Below are 24887 nucleotides of genomic sequence, written 5' to 3'. Positions count from 1 at the left end.
TAGTAATATATTATTAGTAAGTTTATTTGAGCAGATATCGGAATGGGACATATTTTCAGGCCTAGATTTCATCTAGGCGCACCACCCTGATTTTTTTCGGATTTTTGGGTTGGGTAGTTTCCGAAAATGAGTCCTGTCTCACTTCAAATGCGTACATTTTGACTCATTACTCACGCACTTTGCAATTTGTCCACCAAATTTCGTTCGGATCGGTTTAGCCATTTTGGAGAAAAATGCGTGGGGTAGGGTAGGTGAATGCATTTACACACACAATGTTGGACTCCCGATTCGGTACGTCATCGGACTACCAACTAAACACCTCCCCATCGTCAGAGAGCTTGCCTGGAACTGTTTGTCACATTACTTCGGGCCAGCCCCCGAACTCTCCCGCTATGCGGAGCCTTCAAATCAGGGAATTCCTTTCACCAACGGGAGGGGAGAGGAGGAAGGGAACTGTCAGTTCAAGGAACTCCTTGCCATCCGGCTCCTCCACCGGTCGAGTTCTATCTTCTTAGCAACGAGAAGGGCCCGAACGTAATGGACAACACGGTTCCAGCTGTCAGCAGTCCTCAGCATCTCTTCCACAATGTTGTCTGGAAAGAGATCCTCTGTATTTAAATAGAGCTGGTGACGAACCCCATCCCACCTTCCACAAGAAAAAAACGTGTGGTGGGCATCGTCCACAACTCCATTGCAAAACACACAATCCAGAGAATGCGCCTTTCCAATCTTGTGCAGGTACGACTGAAAACTTCCATGCCCACTTAAAAATTGGGTAAGGAAATAGTCAGTCTCACCATGCTTCCGATTCAGCCACGCACCTAAGTTGCCGATGAGCCGCGCAGTCCATCTGCCTCTAGTTTCATTTTGCCAAGAGAGCTGCCACTCGTCTAGAGTGTGTTGCCGTTCTTCGCGAGCAACCACCTCCCTTGGCTCATCTCCCTTGCGCTTGTATATGGCCTGACGCTCCCTAGCAAGAAGGGCAACGGGGATAACTCCCGCGATCACCATCACGGCCGGTTCAGAGACTGTGCGGTACGCAGACGCCACCCGTAAAGCTCCCCGTCTCTGTACTTGCGCGAGGCGTCTACGATATACCTCCTTGTTAAGAGCGCCAGCCCATACCTCTGCGCCGTAGAGCAGGGCAGACTGCGTTGAGCTCATCAGGAGACGTCGCCTACTAGACGTAGGACCCCCAATGTTTGCCATTAGCCTACTTAACGCCGAAACTCCAGCCGCAGCCTTGTTCGCTGCTGCTTGGATTTGCTCAGAAAAACTCATCTTTGAGTCAAGAGTCAACCCGAGGTACTTTACCGCTGATTTTGACTCGATTATCGACTCGCCGAACGATATGGGACGCAGGGTCGGAATTCTCTTCTTAGTCAGGATGACTACTTCGGTTTTTTCCAGTGCAAGGTTAAAACCATGAGTAGTCATCCATCCGCTTACCCGTCGCATCAATATGCCGAGTCTGCTTTGCGCCTGTTCGACAGTGCGTCCAGCAACAAGCGCTGCGACATCATCTGCGTAGCCGACCAGGCGCGACTCTTCTGGCATGTCGAGTTTAAGCAGACTGTCATAGGTAGCGTTCCAGAGGTCCGGCCCTAGGATGGATCCCTGTGCTACCCCCGAATGTGACCTCTATCCACCTTTGACCCTTTAGTGTTTCATAGAGCAGGGAGCGGTTCCTCAGATAGTCCCTCAAAATCCGTAAGAGATAGTTCGGCACGTTGAAGGTATTCTCTAGTGTGCCTAGAATGTCTTTCCATCTTACGGAATTGAAGGCGTTTCTGACGTCAAGCGTTACGAGGAGCACCACCCGTCGAGTTCGGCGGCTATGTGCCTCTGCTCGTCGAACGGCGTCCACTACCTGCATGACAGCATCAATTGTCGATCTCCCTGCCCTAAAACCAAACTGCAAGCATACATAGTAAGCGATATGAAGACGGCAGTTCGGGATCGCCTTTCCCTTTAGGGATCAGCGCAAGCCTCGCAACTTTCCAACGAGCAGGGAAAATGCCCTCTTTCAGACAAGCGTTGAATGCGCCGAGCAGTAGGTCTGGCCGGTGTTGGAATACCAGTTTGTACACCTCTGCTGGAATACCATCGGGTCCTGGCGCCTTCTTGTTTTTCATAGAGAGGACTGCCTGTTCCAACTCTTTTACAGAGAAAAGTGGACAGTCCTCTGCGCTCTCCGCGCCGACGTCACCATCCCATACGGGGTGTGCAGGGAAGAGTGCCCTCACAATGCGGTCCATCTGCTCGGCCTTAAGTGAACAGGGTTTCCGCAGAGCCCCGATTTTTCGGGTTACAAGTTTGTAACCGAGTCCCCACGGATCCCCATTCACCTCGTCGATCAGGTCTTGCCAGCAACGAGCTTTGCTCTTGTTTATTGCGCTGCGGATTCTCCTTTTGGCTGATTTGTACTCCATCATTGTGGTACATGCCTCCTCCCGGTCGCCTAGACGTTGTGTTAAGCGGCGGAGCCTGTGACATTCCTTCCGGAGCTCTGCGATTTCCACTGTCCACCAATCGTCGTTATCAGGTTCATAACTGAATTTACGACAGTGTCAGCAGCGGCGCCACCGCCCCCAGGAGTACCCTTCAGCGTGGCCCCACCTGTTCCTAGAGTTTCGACAAACTTCCCGGTGTTCACTTTCGCGACGTTCCATACACAGAAAGATCGCTGGGGTGGCGCACACCGAGAGTTTGTGTCCACCACTTCGAAAGCAATGTATTGGTGGTCACTTGCCGAAAAGTCTTCCAGAACTCGCCACCCGTCCACCAGCGACACCAGTGATTCCGATGCGAAGGTTACGTTTGGACTGCTTCCTTCGCAGCCCGGGCGCCGGAACGTTGGGGTGGATCCGGTGTTTAGAACTACCAGTCCTGTTCTCGCCGCCAGTTCCAGAATTCGTTTCCCTCTGGAATCTGTGTGAGGCATGCCCCATTCAAGTGCCTTAGCATTGAAGTCACCTCCGACCAGGATCCGCCCATCCGTGCTTAAGATAGCGTCCTTCAAAGACTCAAGCCTCCGACGAAAGTTCGGCATCGTCTCATTCGGCGTAAGATAGACACTAAAAAACGTTATCCCTGAACACCGAATCCAGACAAGGTCGTCCCCTCGGCCTTGGGCAAGAACCCCCAGGAGGGTGCCGTCCCGAATCCAGATGGCAGCGGTACCTGATATGTCTGGGTGCCATGAAACTGGGCCCTTGTTTCGGTACTGCTCACTGATGAGTACTTAATCAGCTTTGGTCTCCGCAGCGAACTGCGCTAGCAACTCGTGAGCGGTTGCACTCCGGTGCATATTGATTTGTAGGATGCGAGTCATGTTGACCGTATCCTAGCTCTTTCCAGTTCTGCTCTGAAAACTGGACATCGCCCCGATCCCACAGTGTGCGCAATGCTCTCATCAGTCGCGCCACGGTCCCTGCATAGGACGCAGCTTTCCTTTTCATTGTAGCTGTTCGCTTTATGGCCTGCCTGACCGCATTTACGGCATGTTGCCCTTCTTTCAGGTCCCCGACAGTTTGCAGATGTGTGCCCATAGTCCAAACATCTGTAACATTTGGTTGGGGCGGCCCGAATTCGTATCCTACACACTACCCAACCAATTCTTATTTTCCCGCTGTTTAGAAGCTTCCTCGCGTATTGCTCGGCAACTTCCACCACAGCGAGTTTTTGGCCTCGGGAGTTTGCGGGGGTGATACCAATCCGGACATTGGTTACCTCCGGGCATGCGCGTTTGATGGCCTCTTCTACCTCGTTCTTTTCCGTGAGACAGTCAAGGTCTCGGATTTCTAAAACACATGGGTTCCAGGCTAGAAACCAAAGCTTTTTCTCCTAGAAGCCCCTTGACTGCATCACAGAACGTGACTTTATTTATAGTATTCGGGCCTAGTTCGACTAAGACTCCACCACCCTTCGTTTTACGTATGGAAGACACCTTCTCTCCGTTGTCTTCGGGTTTGATTTTGTAACGGATTTCACTGAGGACTTCCGCAAAAGTCTTGCCTCCCGTCGGCTTAATAAGCAAAGCTGGCGGTCTAGTCCTCCTTCGTCTCCCCACCTTTTCTGTTGGCACTCCGTCCTTCGTGTCCGCCTTAGTATTAGGCAGAGGTTTTTCTGATGGCGCGACGTGTTGTTGTCTTTTGATCCTCTTCGCCTTCTTCTTTTCAGCCCTGGAGAGTACCTGAGTGAAGTCTCCTTCAGATGTCCCTTCCTCCTTTCGTTTTTTACCAAGTTCGCTCTCCAACGGGCTGTCAGCGATCCGTTTGGTACTCGTGGTGTTCTCCTCGGAAAGCGCGGTTGTTTCTGCTTCCTGCAGATTTTGTCTTACTTTCCATGTTCGCCTATAGTATAAAATCCTGTCCAGGAGCTCTTCCAGTTCCATTAGCCCGTTTTTCACCTCCTTACCGACGTTTTTCTGAAGGAACGTCGAAGATCGCATGTGCTTCACAACTGCCGCGCATTTTTTAATAAGTCTTTCCTCTTCCGCTTGTGCCAGAGTAATCGACAGTCCTCCCACTCGGTTTATATTCGAAACCATTTTATTAGTTTCGGCAGTTTCCACTGTGCCTCTTTCCCCAATTACAGCACTGTGCTGTATGGTCTGGGGTCCTCCTATCTGTGTTGCAGGTGCTGCATCACTTTCCGAGTCTTTCTCTCCGTTTGCGCGTCCCGATGTCTCGTCGGGTATTTCAGCCCTTGTTGCGTCCTTCGCTGGGCGCTGGGGCGAACGGCGCATTTTCGTGCTGCGAATAAACGCAGCCAGCTCACTCTCCATTTCCACTATCTCCTCGTTTTGTCCGTTTTTTTTCTCCATTTGAGTTGTTTACCAGCGCATCGTGTGCAAGGGAATCGATTTTAATAAGGTTTTGTTTTACACAAAACCTTAAAAAGGGCTGCAGATAAATAGATTCTCCATAAATGCGACTTTAATATTTGACGCGAATGTCAATTATTCCGGGTAATTATGACGTCAGCATCTGATTTGCATGGCTTTGGAAGCAGTAAACTCGTGGGAAATTGCTAGGTTTGAGCTGCTATACCTTTGGCGTTAATTGCCTGATTTCCATGAAATTTAGCACATGTATACGAAATATTGTTCCCTATGCTGGTACATAAATTCGGAAGTCCTAGGATGAATTTAAGGGGGGTTTCTCAGTAAATTTCTAAAAAGTAGTAATATACTATTAGTAAGTTTATTTGAGCAGATATTGGAATGGGACATATTTTGGGGCCTAGAATTCATCTAGGCGCACCGCTCCGATTTTTTTCGGATTTTTAGGTTGGGTAGTTTCCGAAAATGAGTCCTGTCTCACTTCAAGTGCGTACATTTTGACTCCTTACTCACGCACTTTGCAATTTATGCCAAAACTAATGTCAGTTTCGGAAAGTACAAATCGAGACCTTTCATTTGATACCCTACAAACGGTGAAAAGAATTTTTGAATCCCCCCTTTGCATGTATGGCGAGCCCCCCTTTAAACTCCACCTAAATTTATGCCACTCGCTGTATGCGTGGGATTTCATAGTTCCCATCTGTCCACCAAATTTCGTTCGGATCGGTTTAGCCATTTTGGAGAAAAATGCGTGTGACAGACAGACAGACAGACAGACAGACATTGAATCGATTTTAATAAGGTTTTGTTTTACACAAAACCTTAATAACAGAACTTCTATCGACCGGCCCTTTTGAAACAGACACTATCACTGTCAGTTGTAACGACGAACCCGGAACTAAGCAATTCAAATATTTCGGATCACGTTATGAAATTGCTTCACACATTAGTCCAATCTGAATTAATTGGCATTTCACAACTATTGCTTTTTTTTGGTCGCCATATTAACGAACGTCTAACGAACGAAATCTAAAATTTACCGGAATGACATCCGTCCTCTCCGCCTCTGTGGTTTAGAATGTTGGCCGACAATAAAGGACAATGAACGGCGTCTCGCGGTAATAAAAATGGACTTGTGGTGTTACACGCCATGATCACTTCCGAAATGGGGATGTCCGCGATCAATAAGGGGTTATATTGAAAATTGAAAAGTTTCGAGAGGCGTCTTCCATGGTATAGTCATATAATCCGCGCTAACGGGAATTCACTTGCCAACATTGGTCTGAACATCGAAGTCGATGGTAAACTACCAAAAGGTCGTCAAAACAACAAAAGGTTGGCACACTGGATGCGGAGGCTTTTAAAGCCTCGCGACTGCATCAATTGGCCGACAAAGAGTAGGTTGGTTTAACCCTACAGTTCATTGTGGAGAAGTGTATTCATCGTTTTCATGAACTCTTGTGAATGCGTTGAGGGAGAGTCCATCTGGCATGCTCTGCGCAGAAGGATCGCTCTGGAGAAACTAATAGCTATTACCAGAAAGACATAGGATTGAGCAAAACATCAAATGCTATGACCAGATGAAATTTTAGAGGTATATGACGTCCAAAGTGGACTCTAGATGGTTTGCATTTTGTCATCGATACTATTCTTTCTCATTATCGAAGACGGTCTCCTTATTGCTTTGGCTAGCTACATTTGTCAATACTAATTTTACACAAAGTCACTTTTCATTAGTTTGTATTGATGAAATAATTGATGCAAGATCGAAATAGTAACACAAAGTTACACTGGGATGCGCGGAATGGTGCCGGGTAATAGGTGACGAGTGTTTTTGCTTCTACGACGCCGTGTCTGACACGCTCCGTGTTGGTCCGGAACGCCTGTTTCTGGATCGTATGAATATTCACATGCTAAATGTTTTGAACATTTCTTTTATGAAGCATTCAGTGTTGGACTCGCTACCTATTGGATGGTATAAATACTTTTGTCTGTTTTCTGCCGTGCTGGACACGTTAGCGTGTCCTGCTGGATCGTATGAATAGAGCTTAAAGGGGGTCATAATACAACTAGGCATCATGCTTATATCATCTCTTTATCTTTTCATGAACCTCGGTCAAATTGCTACGGATTTGAAGATAGCAAACAGAATCGTACTAAAATAAATAAATACAATATGTAAATACTAATAAAAGCAAGGTTCTGACAGGCCTTAGCACCCTTCTCACATTCTACAGTGGGATCCGTTACTATTTCATCAAGCTGAGTAGGGCAAGAAATCGGTGTTTTGTAGGCGCTACCTCAGGGGTTCGTGTCAGCTTCATTACACAGTCGCTTAAAGAATTCGCTTTTACTTTTTATGATGGCCACATGTAATTTCTTTCAAGCGTTTTTATATTCTTCATGTAATTGCTCGTATCCAGATTGGTTTCTATAATATTTCGCTGACTGCGCCTTCTAGCCTTGAGGCAGGCCTTGCGGCATTCTCCGATTTCAGAATTCCACCAAAAGTTCGGAACTCGCTTCTGGGATACAACATACCTTGGCATGGATACGTCACATGCTCGTCGCAACTTTTCGCCAATCTGTAAAGTTTTGTTTTCTGCGCTTCCTTCAAGCGCTGTATTTTGCTCCAGAGCTTCTTCGAAAATCTCCTCGTCAAACTTATTAGTTGCCCACTTTTCAGCTCTCGTCCGAGACCATTTCATTCATTTACCATGTCTGATTTCAAAAATGATGGCCTGGTGGTCGTTATGTGTATATTCGTCACTGACATACCACTGCAGATCCTTAGCTAAAACATAACTAACAAAAGTAACCTCTATCACGGACCCCATTTCTCTCTTACGGAAGTTGTTCACGCATCCAGTGTTAGCAACTACAAGATTCAGACGAGAAGGATCTTTGAGTAATATACGTCCTCTCGCGTTCGTTTCTCGGCTGCCCCATTCTTCAGCCCATACGTTGAAATCGCCAGCCACTATCTTACGGCTATGGTTATGTGCACCCGTTGCTAGCCTCTCCGCCAAAGAATGGAACTCCTCCGTCGTAAGGCTTCGAGCCGCATAACAGCTGTAAATAGATATTCCGCTTATTTTTGCTCTAGTGAAGCCATTCTCGAGGATCTTCGTGGTTCCTTCTATGGCCCGATTCCCGCATGTCCATATCGCTGCCTTTCCGCTCTTATCCGCGACCCAAACTCCACTGTCTAGATTTTTGTACTGCTCGCAGATAATAGCAACGTCGATTTTGTTCTTCAATATCATCTGGGAGAGCAGGTCCTGAGCCACTTGGCAATGGTTCAGGTTTAGCTGTAGGAACCTCATTTGCGCATAGTGTTGATCGCCTTCCTATATACCGGACATGTGCTGCTGCCTGTGATATGGGCGCTATCAATATCGTTTATTTGCCTGCAGAACAGACAATTGGGATTTTCTTCGCAAACTTTTGCAATGTGGCCTTTTTTCCGCATTTTCGACACAGGTGGGACCTATCGTGAACGCTAGTACATTTTCTCGCCACATGACCAAATTCCAAACACCTGAAGCATTTTTTCAGAGTTATCTGCTCTCATAGTCGGCAGACGACCCAGCCAATCCGAACTTTACTGGCAGTGATAGCCCTTTTGGCCGCTTCAAGGGTTAGACTTATGGACGCAGTTTGTGTGCCACCATATTCCTTCCTTAGCCGTAGAATATCTCGCTCCTGGACCGACTGCATTTCTAGCTGGTATCGTAGGGCTTGACAAATTTCTTCCTTCGTTGTGATCTCGTCCGAGTCTTTACACTCAATAAACACACGATTTTGACTGAGCGTTACTTCTGCTTTTTTTTTGCATGCGACGTAATACCAAATGGGAGTGCCGCGGGGAGAGGTGAAGGAGAAGGAGGTGGTTTTAGTGGGGAAGAGTTTGCAAACAAAACCTTAAAAATCATTCACAAGGGCTCAGAGGTTTAGAAAATATCCGGAGAATCAGGTCCCTCAGAAGAAATCATTAAGAAGAATTTAAAATCTTTATATTAGTTTGTGACCTTCACACGGAATTTCTAGAACTTGGTCGTAGTATGACGATGACCACCACTCTATCGGCTGACTGATTATTTCAGGTTCTTTATCTCTTTGCAAACGAAATGTTTGATGCTGACATCGGCGAATTATCTTATGAAATTTACTTTTTATATAGCATTTTGATGAAGCAAAGCAAAGTGCTTATATTGCGCGTACATATTTATTACAGATTATAGTGACTCAGAAAGCTTACGCAAACAATGACGATGTCCACAAAATGCAATGGTTTGTAGCCAATGATTTCTATATACTCTAGTAGACGTTTTCGTTTTTCTCTTGAAGGCGATATATACAAGGTTAGATACCCCGTCCACGTTACGCTATGCGCAAATATGGTACTGTCTTTCTACTTGACAGGAAATAGAATTTAAATAGTGTGTCCAAAGATCTATTCCCCATTATTCCCACCAAACAATCATACAATATTTTAGTAGATACAGGAGACCCACAAAATTTGAGACCAAATAATCTTCTATCTTTTTTTAAGACTGGTGAAATTTTCGTCGGTCCGCTCATTGAATTGCGTTATTTGAAAAATGGCAGTTAGTTAAACATTAACCTATCGATTTCTCTCCCTCAGGCGTAAATCTCGTTTAGTCATGGATATTTTGGGTTTCGTCTTTGTGCTACTCTTTCGCTGTAGGCTTATCACAATCTCATTGAAAATCAGATAAGGAAATAATAACAATACGAAAAAGAGGATACTCCACAAAAGAATGAGCAGGAAATATAGAAAAATAATTTCATTTTAATATATCAAAATTGTTTTCTTTTCGAACAGACGAAAAGGCATAGGTTTCACAATAGAATAACATAAATCATCTAGTCTTTTCAGATCAGGGCCATCAGGCGAAGATATTACATTGGAAACGGTAGAAAGACAGGAAGCGAATGCGAATATATGCAGAAACAGCAGAATTTTATACTCTAATGCACGAGATGCACTGCAAAATCGAGCCGACAGTGTAAAACGGGCAATTTACGATGTAATAGATTATTCAGAACAGCCTCAACGTTACCAACACGAACTGTCCTTGACACTCTACGAAACTCTGAACATTCCGATTTCACCCTCCGACACGCCGCCCTGTTTATCACGTTTTTCTATTCCGCCACTTGATATTATTTCATCGTCGGCTTCAGCGGCTAGTTCTGCGCACATAACCCCACTACCAAGGGTTGAGCCTACACCTTCATGCTCTAAGAAACAGAAATCCACTGGACCTACTAGGGTCAAATCGAAATCGAAATCGAAACGGGATGTAGACGTGTGTATGGACAAGTTTGAAAGAAACCTTTGGGAGCAAATGACTGCGAGAATACATGGCGAAGAAATAAAGGAGTACAACTTACATAAATCGGAAATAGTAATTGCTAAACAGGATAGGAAGAGCAATGTTTTCACCAGAGAAACTATGACTACCATTGATGAGGAGACATGTGTAAGGAAAAAGTTTTTATATATATCCACCTCATATGTACATACATCGAAAAGTAATATCCTGTTTTAACTTCTTATAGGAGCAGTCGGCATCTAACGAAGACTATGCAGAAGCCAGCGGTTTTTCATCTGCAGTGGGTAATGATAACAGTGTTTCAACGGAAGTGTTGCACATACCATCGGAATCATATCAGCGCGTTGATCTTGATACCGTCCAGGTAATAAAGCGAGACAAGATAGATGAGATGTTGTTGTAATCGAAGGTACGCAATGAATGTTTTCGGAAGGCTGCCATCCATCTTAAGGTTTTGTGTCAAACAAAACCTTATTAGAATTGAGTCGATGCCTGTCTGTCCACCAGCCTGTCTGTCTATCTGTCGGTCTGTCTTTTTTTTTCGGAGGTGGAAATCTTCCAAAGACACTGGTACGCATGTTCCACACTAAACACTAAAGCCACCCCCAAACTCCTACCCTCTTCCCCGCGGAACCACCACAAAGTATTTCGTCACGGGGTGGACACGTCTCTAACCTTTCCCTTCCCCCATTGATTGCATTGGCAACCGCGCCTTTCCCGTGTATTTCTCGGTGCTAGTGTTCCCCCCAATGTCTCCTCTAGACTCTCCCTTTCCTCAGCGAATGTAGAACAATGGAAGAAAATATGCTCCGGGTTTTCCGGAATACCGTCGCAGCTTGTAAAGTTGGGTAAGCTGTCCAGTTTAAACATATAAAGGTATTTACGGTAACCGCAATTTCCAGCGAGAATTTTTTTGTCCACATCTTGATGCTAGAAATCAATCTGTGGGTCCATCGATCCTTCTTCGCCTTTTCCCACCGTTGCTACCACCTGCTTAACGATTCCTCCCTTTCGGCGTTTTCCTCTGGTCGACAACCAGAGGAAGAATCGGGTCCATCATAGATACCCGTAATCTTATCGGCCAAAATGTTGATCGGAATCATTCCGACTACTTCATAGGCCGCTTCATCTGAGATGGTTCTATAACCACAGCATACTCTTAGGGCGGTCATTCTATACACCGCGCTCATCTTTTGAGCACTGCATGCGATATGCTATGCAATTGACCAAATTGGTTCCAACTGGCAGAGCTGAACGCATTTTGCAGGTCAAAGGATAATCACAGCACAATACTAGTGCCACCTCTTCCGTGCATCGCATGTTCAGCTAAGCCAGTGACCAGTTTGATGGCGTCGACCGTTGATCTGCAATACGGAAGCCCAATTGTCGGTCTGATAAGCCTACTAGACTTTCTACAGCCGGGAACAATCTATTGTAGATTATTCGCTTCAACATTTTCCCCATAGTGTCCAATAGACATATAGGCCTGTAGGAAGGTTCACCAGGAGGCTTACCCGGTTTAGGCAACAACACTAACCTTTGTTTTCCTAATATATCAAAGATCAAAGATCTCTTCCGCCAAGCATGCTTCAAACAACTGTACGAATATGTCTGGCCTCGACTTAACGGCCAGCTTAAGGGCTTTGTTTCGTATACCGTCGAGGCTGGCCGCTTGTTTGTCTCCAGCCTACCACAAATCTCCAGTACTTCCGTCGTTACTGGGGGTATTACAGCCACATCTAAAGATTTCTGTTGACTGTAACCCGTTGTGTTGTCCTGAGGGAACAAACCCTGGACGATTTTCAGTAGGAGATCGGGACATATAATTTGTAGAGCTGCATGACCTCTAAATCTCCCCATCACAACCCTGTAAGCGTTTCCCCATGGGTCAATATCCGCCAATGCGCAGAGTTGCTTGAAGCAGTCCCTCTTGCTTCACTGTATAGCCAGCTTCAGGTTCCTTCGGGCTTCCTTGTAAGCTCGCTGTTTCACCTCCTGGTCGATCCTACCCACTGCTCTCTGTGCCGCTCATCTGTTCCGATGGCACACCGACCGACGATCTCAGAATTCACTTTCCACCGGCAGTTGGGCCTTCTACTAAGGAATGTATAACGTTTCGGCATCGATGAGTCGCATGCCTTTGCAATACACTCCATACAAGGGCTCTTTCCGAGGATATATCCTGTATAGTGTCCTGGTGCCATCACACATCTATAAATATTTGCTCGTCAATTGTTTTCGCAGACCAACCTAAAGTTCTCTTCATTCTTGGATGAGTAGATTTCCAACCGATTAACTTGCTCTTTAGGTCAAAAACTATTGCCTGATGATCATTATGGGCGTACTCTCTACTGACGATCTAGGACACATCGATAGCAAGTGAAGGACTAACAAAAGTCAGATCCACAACCGAACCGGACCCCCCCCTTCTGGTAAGTATTAACCGTTGGCCAATATGATATCTAACTGCGCGCAAGCCACCAAGAGACAACACCCTCTTGCATTCGTTAATGAACTTCCCCATTCTGTGGTCCATTCGTTGAACTCACCGGCGATGATTGTTCGCTTCCGTCCTTTTGCATCCAAGACCAATCTGTCCAACTTGTTTTCAAATTCGGCCAACGTCAGGCTTAGACGTTGGCGGTAGACGTATATGCCGTCTAGTTTTGCCTATACGAACCCACTTGTTGACTGCCTGATACATTCCTGTATGGCTTGCTCCCCGCATGTCCACAAGGCCGCCCCACCTGTTGGATCGGTTACCCATACATTATTGTTAGGGTTTCTATGGGGTTCGCTTATTGTAGTAACTTGCTCCTCTGATTCATGGGAGGCCTGCTAGAACAGATCTTGCGCGACCCTACAGTGATTGGGGTTGATTTCATTTTCTCGCTGCACTTAGTTCCTTTTTGAACTCGGCGCACTTGCCGCTTCCCACAATATGCCCGCTGTCCAGGCTCCAGGATTTTGTTACAATCCCGAGCAATGTAATTTATTTCACCACAACTTCTGCGTCGGCTAGATCGATCAATTTCACTTATGCTCCGTCTGTGTACCTCCATACACCTTTCAAAGGCTTATAATGGACGCTCCTACAAATCATGCAGCTTGAACTGCTCCGCTAAGGTAGTGCAGATTTCCGCCTTAGAAGTGACCTCATCTAGGTCCTTGCACTGTATAGCGCACTCACGACTGCACTTTCCCCAAGTAAATTTTTGACATAGCTGCGCAAGCCTTCGGATTCGGTTCCTCCGGATCCTGCTTATATCCCCCCACCCCCTAAGTCTTTGATATCAGGGTCAGCTTTCACTCTTCTTTGATTCAACCTTAGTCCAATCGTCAAGTACCATTTGAAACATCGGCTCCCTTGGTGTTTTAAATGCAATATTTCCCACCTATCGAGATTTTAGGCCCCTTCTTCAAAGCCGGTGGTACGCCCTTTTATTTTTTGGGAATTTGCTGATGTCCTGGATGTTCGTCTCCTTTTTCCCGAACCCTCTTTTCCTCTGCCCATCCGCGTGCATACGGTTATGTGTCACCTGCCTCGACTGCGTCACCGTCGAAGGAGTAATTTTAGGACTCTCCTTCAAATCTTTCTCATCTTCCGGCGATTTGTTGTATAGAACCCTGGTGGTTCTCATTAGATGCTTGATTGCTTGGTGCACGTTGTGTTTATCTTTGATCAATTTTGACAACTCAACAATTTTCGTTAAAAGCAAAAGGGCGGCGAGACTGTTCCAGGTCGAACTTCTTTCCAAAGCCTCCATTCTTCTTTCCGCACATTTTCTGGCATCAACGGGATTTCTGTGGCCCAGGTCCTTTTCCGCCTTGGATATTGGGGGAGATCTCATAATTGTTTAACTTTTTAAACGGATCTGGCCCTCGATACTGAGGAGTCTTGCTTAACTCCACGCTCGGATGTTGTTGGTGTCACTGCGGCTTTTAACGACCAACGTTGTCCTCTGGGAAAATCCTTTTGCGCGTTTGCTTTGGGTGCTCTAGGGAGCGATGTGCTCGGTTTAAACACCTCCTTGTCTAAGCTGCTTTTAGCAAAAGCCGTCGGTACTAGTTATACACCTTTCCTTCGCGCAATATTGGTTTATTATTCTAGGTAATATTCCCTCCCACCTACCCAGCCTGTGCATAAACTTGCCCCAGCACGCACACCTTTAAATGCGTACAAGTGCGTATTCATACGTATCCGCCGAGCATTCCTTTATTCGCACAAAGGGGCCTGATGGGAGATCTGACAACTCCTCGCAGGATCTGTCTGCTAGCTTGCCTGTCTGTCTGTCACACTCAATTTATTCGGAAACCGCTAGACGGATTGTCACGAAATTTAGTGACAACATATGATCTGTGGATCCCTTGACATACAGCGAATGGGGCCGTTTTCTGTTGAGTTTAAGGGGAACTCTACATACATGCGATTCGAAGGTGCAAATTTTTTTTCACAGAATGAGACGATGTGGGGTATCAAATGAAAGGCTTCAATTAGGACTTTGCTTAACTCAGGTTAAACGTAGGGGAATGAAAAGTGTGTGAAAAGTGTAACAGGTCTTGTTCTCAGAACCTATCCAACCGAAAAATTTTAAAAAAAATCACAGTGGTGTAGCTAAACGAAATCTAGCCCTCAAAATACATCCCGTTTCGATATTTGCACATAGAAAGTTATTAATAGTGTTTTTTAGCATATTTTAGAAATTTTAGCTGCAAACCCCCCCTAAGTTCATGTTAGAATTAGAGTGTCATAAGGGATAATATAAGGCATAACTTTGGGAAGCATAAATGAAATTCAACTATTATTAACAAAGTTATAGAAGTTATAGGTGAAACTTTTATATCTTATGTGAAATCCGTGCATTCTAAATCGTGTATGACGTCATCCTTATATATCAATTCGTCAATACAAGAACAAACGTTTCGAGGTGGTTTTTTAATCATGTACATATATATCAATATCAATTACTCGAGACAGATATGTATTCATTTATACTCGTATGCATACGTTAATGAAGCTTTTTGGTAGGCGGTGATGACATTTAATAAACGTACTTTATATGTACCATACTTTTAGCACGAAGTAATTCGAAAATATGTGTACGATCAATTTATGTACATACATATATAAGTATAATATTCGGTAATAGACAATGTTTATTTACTTAGTGCGATCATAAAATCTACGTCTGTAATATGTACGTATATCTTCTAATTTGAAAAAAAAATATGAAGGAATATTTAGGATTTTTAGCCATATACTTTCTTTTTCTTCAGCCTTTGTCCCGTTCACAAGCGGGGTCGGCTCGTCGTGATCGGCTTCGCCATTTGGCTCTATCGAATGCCTGATCTGGGTGCAATCTCGAGGCTTTCAAATCCCCATCCAGCGTATCAAGCCACCGTTGCTTAGGTCTGCCTTTTGGTCGTTTACCATCGACTTCGATGTTCAGACCAATCTTTGCAAGTGAATTTAGCCATATACGAATGGAAAAATGTATGCAGAAATTTTCTCACACATGATCAACACAAAACCTTTATGACAGAAGCACCAGCTACCGTTATTCCCGCTTGTTTATTCTCGAGCTTCCATATTTTTTATTTCAGAACGTGATATTAGATCTCCTCATCCAAATTGATTCACTGTTAAGCAACAACTCTCACAACGCAGTGGCAGAAGGAAGCCTAATGGACGACTTTGGCTCAGAACTTCGCCAACCAGACGTAAGTATTTACGGTTTTTTCCTAAGCAAATCTCAGTTCCAACATTTCTCCAATCATCGTCATTGGGACCTAGCGTTCATGACCATTTCGGCGCCGATTACAACATTAACAAGTGGACACGTGGACCTTTTATTGAGCGAGGTTGCGATAGAATGTGATCTTATTCTTTTCTTCAGCCTTTGTATCGTTCACAAGCGGGGTCGGCTCGTCGGGAACGGTTTCGCCATTTGGCCCTACAAAATGCCTGATCTGGATGCAATAGCGAGGCTTTCGATCCAGCATATCAAGGCACCGTTTTTTTAGCGGCCTTCTGGTCGCTTACCATCGACTTCGATGTTCAGACCAATTTGGCAAGTAAACTTTCGTTAGCGCGAATTACGTGACCATCAAAAGCAATTTGAGCTTTGAACCGAGATATCTAAATTGCTGAGTTCTGGGCAGGCCACTGCCGCTGACAGTGATTGTGCCTTTTTCATGGAGATCGGTCGTCAAAAATTCAGTTCTATTCTGATTAAATATGAGACCCTGTCGCATGAGGCGATCATTCCACTTTTCGACAAGTTGCTCGAGATCATTCTCGCTATTAGATGCTAGGAAATCATCATCTGCATAAAGCAGTCTATAGGGCGCTGGACGTTCAATATCCAGTGTGACGGTGTCCACAACAAGAACAAAGAGGATTGGTGAGAGGACGCTTCCTTGATGAATACCAACAGAGACACGAAGCGGTTTTGATATACCCGCCTCACTTCGAACTTTATTTTTCGAAAAGGGTAGAGCAATTCAACCCAGCGCACGAGTTCTTCAGGCACTAGATGTTGTCATAGAGCATACCAGATGAGTTCGTCTGGCACACGGTCAAATTCTTTCTCCAGATCCACAAATGCAGTGTAAAGAGGGTGATGCTTCTTATGGTGTTTCTCCATGAGTAATCGCGCTGCGTACATTGCGTGAAAAGTTCCACAGTTCTGGACAAATTCGGCATGATTCCTGCTTATTTCAACAATTTCGCGAATACGGTTGTCAAGAATGCGTTCAAAAGTCTGCATGCTATGGGAAAGTAACCGGATCGGATTGTACTTTGAACATTCTGTTGGACTACCTTTCTTTTTCCATATTGGAACTTTAGTACTTTCTTACCAGTCAGATGGTGTTCTACCTTCCTGAATAAAGAATTCATTGAGCCACCACATTGGGTCCCAGCTCCTCGCTTTCCAGAGCTCAGATGCAATGTTGTCAGGTCCTGTAGCTTTCCCCGATTTCATTCATTTTATTGCCTCCTCGACTTCAATTGTGCTGACAATGCCCAAATGTCGGCAATGATTCGGGAAGTGGAGGATGAGCAAATTCTTCAGTTGAAATCTGTTCGAAGTATTCTCGCCATCTATCCGTCGCGGCTAGACGGTAAGCAAAGTACCGTTCTTGTCATAAACGCGACAGAAGTGTTCGATTCCTGGGTTTTCGTTGCTTTTGGCAAGTCGATACAGATCCCTCTCGTCATCCCTAGTGTCCAGTATATTGTAAAGATTTTTGTAATTTTCCGGCCGGGTGACAGCGGCTGCTTTCTTTGCTTCCCGGTTGGCATTCTTATAAATTTGCCAATTGGCGAGCGTTTTATAGTCGAGAAGTTTGTGATAGTGGCGTTTCGTTTTACGGAACTTCATTTCAACATCATCATTCCAAAGCCAAGTATCTCGGTTGATGTATCGCTTACCCGGCTTGGTGACCTCGAGGGCTGAGAGGTCGCTTTGTGGATCGACTCTTTCATTTTGTTCCACGATTCTTCCCCATTCTTAATGGTTGGTAATCGTGTGAGTGAGATCATTTCTTCTTTCTTCTCACGAAATCGCCACCGTTTAATGCGCCAGTGCGCTCCTCAGTCTGTTTTCTCAGTGGTTTAATTGGCAGGACGGCAATCAACGGCCAATGTGCAGGTGCGATGGTCTTATAGGGAACGGTTTTGCAATCAGTGACGGTAGTGAAATGTCGGCATCTTATGAGAATAAAGTCGATTTCCGTTTTACTTTTCCAGTACAAAATGTAGGAAGATGAGACAATCGTTTGATGAACATGATTGATTGAGGCCCAGCACGTGAAGCTTGCCTACGACCCATATTTTACGGATCATTGAGATGCATTTCGGTTATCTTCCAGACTGCACTAACAAGCCTGGGGGGGGCCTGGGGGGGTCTCCATACATGCAAAAGGGAGTGTAAATTTCGTCTCACCAAAAATAGTCATATGAAGTGAAAAGTACCGATTAGTGCGTTCCAAAGCCGGTGTTAGTTTTTACAAGTCGATCGATCACCTTATATACAACGTTGTGTTCATGTATTGCGCCCGCGCCATAACAATGCAGCCAGTCTCTAACGCCAAACTATACATTCGGCGCGGCACGGTTCTCCCACCCGCTCTTCCATTATGGGTTCTTTATGCTCAGGTGGCGACCACACCTAAATGGCTCATATAAATCCATCAAGCTCAGCTAAGAACAGCAGTCAATTCGCGTATTTAACCTGCATTGGCTTGACTTCCATTCATCGATCAGCTCTTTATCTGCTTTCACCTCACTCAGAGGATTGAAAGATAGATTCTTCAAGTTAAGTACGTAGCGATTCGACTTGGCGATGATGTTGTGCCACAATGTCAATCTCGCCTCTGCCTCCAATGCCACAAGGCAAGTTAATGCGCTCCACAACAGAATTTTGGTAATACATTCGGAATTGGATCATAGTAGTCCGTATCCCCGCTGGATGTTATGTTATGTTAAAATATCTCAAATTCTCATAACAATGACTTCCACTTTCAGAGTTGAACTAATGATGTTGTGATTTGCCAGTACGGGGATAGGGGATTCAGTTCAGCTAGTGGCCAAGTGTATTGCAGATTCTTCCGGCGTGGTACGCCAACTTTTTGACTCTCCCCAGAAATTTTATAAGTTTCGTGTGCGAGACGCTGTCAAAACCCTTGGTGTAATAAAAATTTCTATGGCCCCTAGTAATCTGTCCTACAACCATCGCGTAATAAGTTGCTTTTTACAACGCTTTGATCAGCAGCAGCTCTTCTACTCCTCGGACAAAATGTCGTTGGTCTCGTGGTGCGCATCGCCGCTTCAACTAATAATTGACGTTATGAATATGTGGATGGTTTTTAAGTAATCGATCTTCTATCTACACGTCGTGCCCTTTTTAGGGATAAGTTAGGTAATTCGCGCAGAAGCAGGTGCAGCCGCTTGACGCTATGTATTCGTTGGGTAATCTGAAAAACTCCGCGGATTCCTCGTGTACATTGCATTCTGAACTCGTTTGGAGTTGTAGCAAGCGACTAAGTACGACAGGCACGTTCTGCTTTAGTGTGTCCAAAATTTCAACGACGGATGTCTCATTGGGAATGGCATCGTTCCTGTAAACCCTTTGCACCTTATTTTCACCCGTGGGATGGCATTGCAGTGTCCCGTCGTAATGAGTGCCGCGGAAGTTCCAGATGAACTTTTCATAGCGGATCCCTTCAGACACTTAAACTAATTGCAATAACACAGCGAATTTGCCGTACAATCTGACAGCCGCAACTGGGCCACAATATGCAATTGATTGTAGTTGCAGCAGCGAAACATCAGCATACAGTCGTGGTTCAATCTTAGCATTGATTTGACATAAAATTTGTTCCGAACCTAAGCCTAACGGAGAGGAAGAGTACTTCGACGGATACTAAAATTGTTCATTGCTGTGTTGAGTATTGTTGTTAAGTCACCCCTCTGCCCCCATTGCATTGAAACAAATTTTCACCTTTTCTCTGTCACCATTTGCCAGACTCATTAAAGTGAATCCTCGTCTATCACCTATTTTACGATCAAATATTCCCCTATCCTGCTTTTTCACGAAACTACCTCCTAATGAATTCAAATTTCCTAAAGTTGCATCGTGAGATAATTATTGATTGGGTCAAAAAGTTGACTGTAATATTCCCTTGCTTTGCATAAGAAAACACGTTCGAAATTTATAACCAAAACCGCCATACTTTTTATTACCCAACAGGAACTAGCGCAAGAAAAGAACCCCGAAATCAAGATTGGAAGCAAGGAATTATCTAAAGCGTGTGTAAGTAAGCCTTCTACAATTGATAGCTCTAGAGCCTGTAATGAACAGTTATGCGAAAACAAACACATCGGTTTTTCCTGGAAGGAGGAAGGATCAGATGGAATGAAACAAGCGGAGCCACCAAGGAAGAGACTTCCTGTTATCAAACGTTCGAAATTTATAACCAAAACCGCCATAATCTCTATCACCCAACAGGAATTAATCCAACAAAAGACTCCCAAAATGAACATTGGAAACAAAGAACTATCTAAAGCGTGCCTAAGCACGCCGTCTAGCATTGATAGCTCCAGCGCCTATAATGGACAATTATGCGGTGACAAACAAATCCATTTTCCCTGGAAGGAGGAAGGATCTAGTGAAACTAAACAAGCGAAACAGCAAAAGAGGAGACTTCCAATTATCAAACCTTTTGAGAGACTTCCTACATCGCCAAGTGAGTCTCAGATGTATTAGAATGTATCATATATCGTTTGCCGCATGCCATGTATTCAATTATTACATATTTGCCTTAAAACTTCATCAGATTTCCCAATCAAAACAGGATTAATATCAGTACGTCTTTTAGTCAATACAGACACCATATGTTGTGCTATAAATCCTCTGGATACAGACGAGGGATTTAAAAAGAAATGCGCCGTGAATAATTATTTCGGAATTGGCATTGGTGCAAAAACAGTATACCATCGTATTAATGTAGGTCGTAATATGGAACACAATACTGTAAACTTTAGTTATAGTAGACCAAATTGTTCTCTTCCATTAATGTCTGCTGCGCCCTGAAACATCATACATAGAATGTCAGCAAAAGAATAAAGTGACTGGTTATTGCATTGGCATTGCTAGCTATGACTCCAAAAATATTTGCTCAAGAAATAAACAAAACCTTTTACCTGAAATAGTGAACGTCATGTTTACAGCAGGAAATTTTCTAATACTTTCTTGTTTTGCAAATTGTATCAACGTTATTATAACTTTTTCAATGACTCTACCAAATTCTGTGTCCTTTTCAAAGAAGCTCATTCATTATCTTCATGTTCATTACTAATCAAGAATTCCATACTGCAGTGGCACGCTAGTCTTGCCTGACGTTTTCCCGCAAGCGCCACATGCCACTAACCGGTAGAATGGCAATCAATCAATTGAATTCTCACCTTGTTAAATGGCCAAGAGTCTAATGAAAGGGCAACTTGTGGGTGAATGTAGATACTCCCAATGTTACTGCAGGGTCCGAAGTCCCCGGCCTCCTTTTTGGAAAACGCAATAGCATGCGTTTATTCGCTTGGAACTGAACCATAATCTCCTCGAGTTCAACCTCAATATACAGACCCTTTGCAAATCATGAAGCCCATGGTGTTCTGCATTTCATCATCATCAACGGCGCAACAACCGGTATCCGATCTAGGCCTGCCTTAAGAAAGAACTCCAGACATCCCGGTTTTGCGCCGAGGTCCACCAATTCGATATCCCTAAAAGCTATCTGACATCCTGGCCTATGCCATCGCTCCATCTTAGGCAGGGTCTGCTTCGTCTTCTTTTTCTACCATAGATATTGCCCTTATAGACTTTCCGGGTGGGATCATCCTCATCCATCCGGATTAAGTGACCCGTCCAACGTAACCTATTGAGCCGGATTTTATCCACAACCGGACGGTCATGGTATCGCTCATAGATTTCGTCATTGTGTAGGCTACGGAATCGTTCATTATCATGTAGGGGGCCAAAATTTCTTCGGAGGATTCTTCTCTCGAACGCGGCCAAAATTTCACAATTTTTCTTGCTAAGAACCAAAGTTTCCGAGGAATACATGAGGACTGGCAAGATCATAGTCTTGTATGGTCTGGTAATTCTACTTTCCCTATAGTAGGGTCCCGGTTTTTCGCGGGGGAGAATTTGCTGCATACTAGCTTAGGTCCGCCGCACGCTGGGTAGGGAACTGCGAGGAGAGCGTCCCCTGGCAACATGCTAGCAATCAACCAAAACAAGACAAGCACTGTATCTGAAGTATCATACCGTTCCACCTACAGAATCAAACAAAGAGTTAACATAAAATTGCACCTTTTGCCTTTACGACTCTAGAAAATCTCAATATGAAAGTGTTTACAGGTTATTGCTTTGCCTCAAAATTGTTATCCCCTCATTATGGTCAGCAGACAGCGCTAACAAGTATTTCTCCAAGCCAGTGCATTGAAGTACTTTTTTGGTCACTTGGCCGTTCACATGCTGTCACTTCTGCTGTCCAAAAACTCGCTTAGTTGTCAAAGCAATAACACTCTATTTTCTCCCAATTATTCTCATACGCTTATATTTACTGACAGACCGGTGCTGTGTATAATGTGTCTGTTTGAGGTGAGGGATAGGCAAAGCCTCTTAGCACCAGTCAGAATGCCTAGATTACTTCTGCAAATCTTCCTACTTCTCGACAGAATAAATTTTTTCGTACGTTTGTTGGTTCTGACAGAAAAAGTTCGCTTAGCAGCTTAGGGTTCAGTCACCTGTCAGCTTTTTGATACCAGAATTAACCGATGCTATTGAGCATCCGAGATTTTATTCCCCCCTAAAATGACCGGCCGCCCAGAGTAGTTTCACCATATTGAATCTAGAAATAGAGTTCAATCGATTTCTATATTGCTAAACGATTGTTGAAGTAATCAAAGAGCAGCTTGACTATCGCTACAGATTGCGATACGCTTAGCCATCAATCATGCAGATTGCCGCCATTAGGATTGCATAGACTTCAGCCTGAAAAACCTTTATATATAGTCCCAAGGGAAAAGCCCACTTCTCGTTTTGATTCGGATTCTTCTGGTTCATTATAGTATTCTCTTTGTTTCTAGATAACCTCATCAGTATAGTTGTCTCTAACAATTTTGACATCAGAATGCAGGCCCTCGAGGATTTCCCATCCCAAGATCCTAGTCCACTCTATTGATCTGATACCACAGATTTTGTTAAAACGTACCCATGGCTCTTCCACCAGAAATATATAAGGACAGTCCGGCAACTTTGCCAACCTTGCTTATGCCCAATTTCTCTGGATATCGTCACCCTTGGTGGTGTAACTACGCTCATGTCCTCATTTCCAAGAAACTTTGCCTTCTTTCCCAGTGCCTTCCATTCTCGTCGGCTGTGAGCCCTCCTAGGTTCACGGTGTCCGGGCTGTATGGATCTTTTTCCACATTTCGGAGTAAGATCAGTTGCGTTCACATGACCAGCTTCCCTTTCTTCAGCTTTTCCTAGTAGAGGCAGAGGGTGCGGTTTTAACAGGCAACCTATAGTTCCTTCTCCTTTGCGGCTGAAGTTTCCTTCCGCCGAGTTTTCCTCACCGTTTTGCGGATGAGTTAGCAATGGTGTCACCAACAGGCCGGCCGTACTCAGATTTCCAGTTTCTCTCATTAAGGGAGTTGCTGTACCACCCTTTTGCGCTGACTACGCCATAGACACCGGGTGCAGGTTTTTTACTGAAGTGGAGAGCCCGTCTTTCACCGATTCCTCCATGGAGGAGAATAAATCTGGTCAGGCCTCCTAAATCCATGCCTCGGCCACGACTTGGTTTCTCAGATTCGTGGCTGAAGTTACAATCCTTTGTTTCTATCTTCATATGTTTGTGGACACCGTTAGTGTAGTAGTAAAGTACTACTGGTGCCGAAGGAGTAGAACCAAGCAGCGTGCTAACCGTTTTTTTTCATATAGCCGCCTTCTGCATTCAAATGCAGTTTAAATTCCTTTAATGACAATAGCGTCCTTAATTCTTTGAACGGTATTGCAGGAAGTTCTTGAAAAGAACACCTCGCATTCAACTTAATCAAATAACGGAGGACACCCATTATAATTGATTATTCTTAATCCAACCCTAGCCAGCATTTTCTGGACCTTATCACCTTATCATGTGTCCGGATGACCAACTGGTTAGAGCGCTGGATTGTTGTATCGAAAAGTCGCGGTTCAAATCTCACAGGGGGCAGAGGGATTTGTTATCGTGACTGGATGTCGAATACCATCGGGCTCAGCTGAGAATGAGTACTTGAGTCAAACCAGGGTAATGATCTAGGGCGAGCGCAATGCGGACCACATTGCCTCCTGCAGTGTACGGTAGTGTACCGTTACGGTCTTGAATGAGGTGCTCTAACACCCTTCAAGGCCCCCATCCAATATGAATTGTTGCACCAACGATTATTATTATGATCACCATAACTAAATTAGTACCAGCCCAGTGTCGTCGATCATAGAGTGGACTGGAGGAATCTAAATTATTGGTCCAATAGAGCATTCCTGGATTCTATCATAAAGAAAAGTTTACGGTAAACTGCCCTGTCCCACCCCCTGATCGTTTTGGTATAGTTCCGAACGGTGGATTCAATTCATCGCCTTCCAGTTAGGCATTTTTCTAAAGTACTTTTGGGACGTTTGTAGAAAAGTTCTCTGACAGTGTTGAATTAAGAACTTAACTTCTCCGGCAAATTATTGTTCAGTTAGAACTAACACACTATCCAATACAATAGTTTAGAGGGCTACCTGAGATTCTGCCTACCCCATTAATGCTTCATCCCTTACATTAAGGTCTTTGTATTGTCAAATATTTTGATATATAGTATTTTGAAGATTCGTTTTTCAGTTTCTCCACACCGAAACACCTATATAGCAGAACATTAACGAAATGTTTCCATACTAAGCCTCTTAAAAGTTTCTGAAATGCTGATACTGATCTCGAATTATAACCACAAATGGATACAATTATACATAATAGCAGCATTGAAGCACTTTAAAAAACACCTAGCTATGAACTAGTCAAGGCAGAATGGGCAAAAGACTACAAAAGGTTGCGTTTACCACAGATTCTCGGAATGGAGGTGGTAAAAAATA

General features: G+C 44.4%; 1 protein-coding gene across 1 annotated transcript in view; it reads left to right on the top strand.

The window, feature by feature from the left end:
• The window catches only part of LOC119660018, a 139691-nt gene that overhangs the window by 29641 nt on the left and 85163 nt on the right, over nucleotides 1–24887 (top strand). The window contains exons 2-6 of the mRNA XM_038068397.1: nucleotides 9750–10356; nucleotides 10436–10573; nucleotides 15814–15930; nucleotides 19965–20460; nucleotides 20569–20720. Coding sequence (XP_037924325.1) covers nucleotides 9750–10356; nucleotides 10436–10573; nucleotides 15814–15930; nucleotides 19965–20460; nucleotides 20569–20720 — 1510 coding nt within the window. The remainder of the gene's footprint in view (nucleotides 1–9749; nucleotides 10357–10435; nucleotides 10574–15813; nucleotides 15931–19964; nucleotides 20461–20568; nucleotides 20721–24887) is intronic.

The sequence above is a fragment of the Hermetia illucens genome, chromosome 6, assembly GCF_905115235.1.
Source record: "Hermetia illucens chromosome 6, iHerIll2.2.curated.20191125, whole genome shotgun sequence".
Taxonomy (NCBI): domain Eukaryota; kingdom Metazoa; phylum Arthropoda; class Insecta; order Diptera; family Stratiomyidae; genus Hermetia; species Hermetia illucens.
Note: the sequence above shows the minus strand (reverse complement) of the source record. Positions and strands in the feature narration are given on the sequence as shown.